Source organism: Hoplias malabaricus, chromosome 6, assembly GCF_029633855.1.
Source record: "Hoplias malabaricus isolate fHopMal1 chromosome 6, fHopMal1.hap1, whole genome shotgun sequence".
Taxonomy (NCBI): domain Eukaryota; kingdom Metazoa; phylum Chordata; class Actinopteri; order Characiformes; family Erythrinidae; genus Hoplias; species Hoplias malabaricus.
In genome coordinates this window covers 5,549,663-5,555,174 of record NC_089805.1, presented here as the reverse complement: position 1 = coordinate 5,555,174, position 5,512 = coordinate 5,549,663, and the positions used below count along the sequence as shown (strand labels likewise).

At 45.4% G+C, this 5,512-nt stretch overlaps 1 protein-coding gene across 1 annotated transcript; it reads left to right on the top strand.

Annotated features, from left to right (window-relative positions):
- Positions 1-2,317: 2,317 nt before the first annotated feature.
- junbb (JunB proto-oncogene, AP-1 transcription factor subunit b) lies at positions 2,318-4,286 on the top strand. Its single transcript, XM_066674266.1, has one exon. It carries the CDS (start codon positions 2,856-2,858, stop codon positions 3,852-3,854), a length of 999 nt encoding a protein of 332 aa, XP_066530363.1. The 5' UTR covers positions 2,318-2,855; the 3' UTR covers positions 3,855-4,286.
- Positions 4,287-5,512: the final 1,226 nt, after the last annotated feature.

Sequence of the window (5,512 nt, the reverse complement as noted above, 5' to 3'; positions counted from 1 at the left end):
GCGCAGCAGGTAGTGTCGCAGTGACACAGCTCCAGGGTTTCCTCCGGGTGACTGTCTGTGAGGAGTGTGGTGTGTTCTCCCTGTGTGTGCGTGGGTTTCCTCCGAGTGACTGTCTGTGAGGAGTGTGGTGTGTTCTCCCTGTGTCTGCGTGGGTTTCGTCTGGGTGACTGTCTGTGAGGAGTGTGTTGTGTTCTCCCTGTGTCTGCGTGGGTTTCGTCTGGGTGACTGTCTGTGAGGAGTGTGGTGTGTTCTCCCTGTGTCTGCGTGGGTTTCCTCCGGGTGACTGTCTGTGAGGAGTGTGGTGTGTTCTCCCTGTGTCTGCGTGGGTTTCCTCCGGGTGACTGTCTGTGAGGAGTGTGGTGTGTTCTCCCCGTGTCCACGTGGGTTTCCTCCAGGTGACTGTCTGTGAGGAGTGTGGTGTGTTCTCTCTGTGTCTGCGAGGGTTTCTTCCGGGTGCTCCAGTTTCCTCCCACAGTCCAAAAACACACGTTGGTAGGTGGATTGGCGACTCAAAAGTGTCCGTAGGTGTGAGTGTGTGAGTGAATGTGTGTGTGTGTGTTGCCCTGTGAAGGACTGGCGCCCCCTCCAGGGTGTGTTCCCGCCTTGCGCCCAATGATTCTAGGTAAGCTCTGGACCCACCGCGACCCTGCACTGGCGCTTACAGATAATGAAATAAATAAATAAATAAATGCTATATTTTTTATAAATAATACACATCAATAACAATATACATTAATGACTGAGATGTAAATATTTTTTTATATATAAAAAAAATCATAAAATAAAATACATAAATATATAAAGTGCTCAGATAGTGCTGCTGTTGTGCTAACATGTCTCTAATGGTGACAATTTCACTCCTGTTTTTATCATCTGCATCACCATCATCATCCGCATCCAAAATAATTTACTTGCCTTTTCTGCTCTAAACATAAAAACATGAAATAGGTAAAAAAATCCACCATAACATTTCCAAATTTCTGTTCTGTTTCTGATTAATAACTTCATAACTTGCATTTAATGTGCTATTATTATTATACCCAAGCAAAGCTGTGCTACAGCTATAAATTAAGGCATTTATTTAATCCCTCACTTAAGCTCAGGGCAGAATTCGCCTGTATAAAATGGTGCATTCGTAGTCTCTATAGAACTGTAAACTAGGTCTTGGTTGACGTACTGAATCGATATATATACTGGAATGCAACATATAAACCCAATGTAAACCAGACTGAAGCAGTCAGTGAGACAAGCCCAGTGCACAGCCTTTCAGCAGTGGGCGGGGCTTCCCGCTTTTCCCACGAAAAGGAACTGCATCGACATTATGCCCATATTTGGAGGGCACGCTTCCGCCAGGAAGAACTGCCCGCAGTATCATAGCGACGCGAGAAATGACCGAAGAAATAGCCATAACACCGCTTTGGGCTTTATTTATTACACAGACCCGGGGTTATTGTGTAATCCAACTTTTACTGCTGTGCTTCAGGACCGTATAACAATCATCATTTCATATAAATATTCTCATATTTTGGTTGCGTTCTGCTTATGCGTTAGATGCTTAAAGTCACTGTGTTACAGGTCACGACTAGACCTCTAGGAGGCTATTTCCTTTTTTAAAATGTGCCCAGTACACAATATAAAAACAGATTACATGCGCCTGTTTCTATATATAATTTATTGGCATTTAAGAATTAAGTGATTGAAACAAGCTATATATTTTGACAATAAATATACAAATACGATTCGTATTTTAAAAATAAATGAAGCTTATTTGCATATTCTAACGTCTACTTTTGAAATAAACTGATGTCACCGGGACAAAAACCAAATGTCAAAGGGCATTAAATTATGAAGTGTAATAATTGTTCATGTAACAGTAGGTGAAAAGGTGACCTACGTGAAAAGAAATAATTTACGTGCATTTCTCTGCTCTTTTTTTACGTTGTTGTTGTTGTTGTTTTTTGGCGGGGGTGGGAGGGGGGGCTTTCACGTATGTTTGCATGTAGTATATACGTAATAAAGGAAGACTCTACAGAGGATCGACAAATTAGATAATTTTGAGAAACATCCACTTTCAAATAATTTTAATAATAAGGCATAAGGTGATATGTTTATTTAAAAAACTAAGCCACACCATGCAGGTCAATAATTTAAGAGTATATATATAACATTTTCAGGGCTTCAAGACTTGTTTACAGTCCCAGTGGTTTCCCGGCAATAACGTCATACCGTGTCACAGTGGGAGGCGTGGCCAGAATCCTAACCAATCAAGCACTTTCAAACGAGCGAAACCCCGGCCTCTGTCGCTATAAAAGACAAAGTGGCGTCCAGGATAGGAATACGAACCCGAATGAATACAGCGCGGGTCTGACGGAGTAAGTCACTTACAGACCGGCAACAACAGCGGGAGTGACTTGTGTATTTTTTGACATTTCTTGCACAGACTCTTGGAAGAATAGGATTTTGCTTTTCCTTCATTGGGACATCTCTCTGCCTTCCGACTTCACTTCAGCGAGTGGCTCGAGAAGAGGACAAGTGTTTTTATTCTTATTCAGAGACACTGACAGCAACAACAAGCCAACGGTCCACTGTCATTTCCTCAGTGGAAGCTGAAGACAAGGACCAGAATCTGCTCGTGCTGTTCATTTTAGAGACACTGATTACTGCTTGATTTGGAGCAAGAGAGTCTTCAGCAAAGAAACGGATCAAGAACTTTATCGGTCGCCTATTTTTGCTCTGAAAAGACACTGATCCTTGATTGCTTTGCTGCAAACCTGACTCAAAGGTTCAGCAGCGAGTAGCCAAGGCAGCATCCCGCCAAACATCAGCAACCTACTGCTACTGCTTCACAGTAACGAATGTCCACAAAAATGGAGCAGCCTTTCTACCACGACGACGCCTTTCTGCTGGGCTTCGGGCACTCAGACGCCGCTCTGCCGGACTACAAGTTCCAGAAGCAGGCGATGAGCCTACATCACGGCCAGGGCTTCAGCGAGCCCTACCGGACCCTGAAGCCGGATCTATATCACCCAGTGCCGTCTGCAGGAGTCGCGGACGCCGCTTCTCTCAAGCTCGCCTCACCGGAGCTGGAACGGCTGATCATCCAGAACAGCAGCGGTGTGATGACGAGCCCGAGCCCGGGACAGTGCCTGTACGGCCGCGGCATCACGGACGAGCAGGAGGGCTTCGCGGAGGGCTTCGTGAAGGCGCTGGACGAGCTGCACAAGATGAACCAGCAACCCCCTCCCAACGTGTCGATTGGAGCCGGGGGCGTGACCACATGCTCACCCGCCGTTGCCTCAGTCTTCGGCTCCTCCCTGCAGCCGGAGCCGCCAATCTACACCACGCTCAACGCGTACTGCCCGACGTCTAGCCTCTCCACATCTTCCTCGTATCCCTCCGCCACCATCAGCTACCTACCACCCATCCACCACCAGCAACAGCAACAACAACAACCACAGCCGGTGGAGGCGACTTTCCAGAATCTAGTTCCTGGAGGCGGGCACCGTTTCTCGGCCCTGAAGGAGGAACCGCAGACAGTACCGGAGATGCACACGACCGGCAGCGAACCCGGCTCGCCGCCCATGTCTCCCATCGACCTGGAGAGCCAGGAGCGCATCAAGGCGGAGAGGAAGCGCCTAAGGAACCGCTTGGCGGCCACCAAGTGCCGGCGGCGCAAGCTCGAGCGCATCGCGAGGCTAGAGGAGCGCGTGCGCGCGCTCAAATCAGACAATGCCGGGCTCTCGAACGCCGCGTCCGCCCTCCGCGAGCAGGTCGCGCAGCTGAAGCAGAAAGTGCTGCGGCACGTCAGCAGCGGCTGCCAGCTCATGGTCACCAGCAAAATGGAGGCTTTCTGAACTCACTCTCGTACATATTGTACACCCACTTGACACAAAACCAAGAGAAACACTGGAAGTGACTCTGGCACTGGGACATTTTCATATTCTACTGACTGAACGCAAAATGGTACTTGGGAGCCGAGAAAAAGACACAACACGAACTACAGCCCGCGGGCTAACGAAACGAAACACAGAACTGTTTACTCATGTTGGCGACAGTGTGAGACAGGCCAGTAGCCTTAAACAAATCTTAATAACGACTTTGTTAATGTTCTTATCAGAGGGAGATATTGTTCTGACGTTGTCATGCAATGCAATACAGCATTCCTTCAATGTGTAAATTATTATTGTTATTGTTGTTTCAGCCCGGTTGATCCTGGCTTATGTTAATGTCTCATGTTTACACTTTTTTTATTTGTGCGCTGTTTTATTTAAGTAAAAAAATATTTGAAATATAACCACAGTCTTCTGCTCCTTCATTATTCATGAGTTCGTGACCCCGAAACTTCCTTCATTACGTAACAATCGTCACGGATTTGTCTCGAATGGCTTTTTGTTCCCTGCGTAGGGCACGACATGTCATTCCCCCAATACATCGTTTTGGGCTATGGGTCTGATTTAAGGCTTTGTTTCTATAGAAACGGGTTTCTTTTAGACGTAACGTGCACTATTTTGTGCGTAGACGCCGTTATTTCAGGACGTAGCGTGCACTACATAGGGAGTGTGAAGCTATTTGAGACACAGCCCAAAACTTTTTTTTATTATTATTATTTACGTGACACTTGAAAAAAAGAGAAGTACGTTTCCCACATTTTATAAACGTTTCCATTGTGATGGTACGTTTGTGAGGTTCTTTTATTTCCTCCCCACTTTTGTTTCCAAGTTTAACCGCGCCCTGTGTCGATGTTTCTAAATTCGCCCAGGTTTAGAGCCCCCCCTTTTTTTTTTTACACGCCACTGACGTTTGGGCGTGAGGTCTTTTCCTATCTACGTAAGAACAACATGGCCATATATGGTCACTTTTTGAACCATGTACGTCACATCCAGGTAGTTTTTACCGAGAAACGCCACCCCCATCCCCACCTACATCCTGCTTTCGTTTCACTCCAATGGAGTCAATGTGGGGATCAATAGCTGGAAAACAGCAAGGTGGGCGCTTAGAAGTAAATCACGACCACCTTGTTTTTTTCCATTTACTCTGAAAAAAACAAAAGACTCTTGGAAACAAGCACGTAGGAAACTAGCGTTTGTGACTTTGTTGGGTACTTTTCAGTTAATAGTGTGGAACACCTCTCAGTGGAGCTGGGAAACATGACTGAAACATACATTTCACAGTAAACAACTCATTAACGACATAAAGGTGCGTGGTGGTCTTCACAAATCCACATTAGAAAGTTCAGTTTCAATTTCTTGGCAGGCATTATTATGAACTAATTTGAACCTGTGCCCAGAACCACACCATCTACTCTCCTTCACATATTAATTAATATGCTGCCAATGCTACAGTACAATTTTACATACTTGTTATTTTATTAATTTTATGGTTTTGGACAAAAGCCAAATGACATTCCTTCAAAAATGGCAAACATTTGAATACGTTTATGAACTCTTCTGCCTGTTACCATTAGTTATAAAAGTGTTTTGTGTAAATGTTAGGCATTTGTTTAAGAATATTA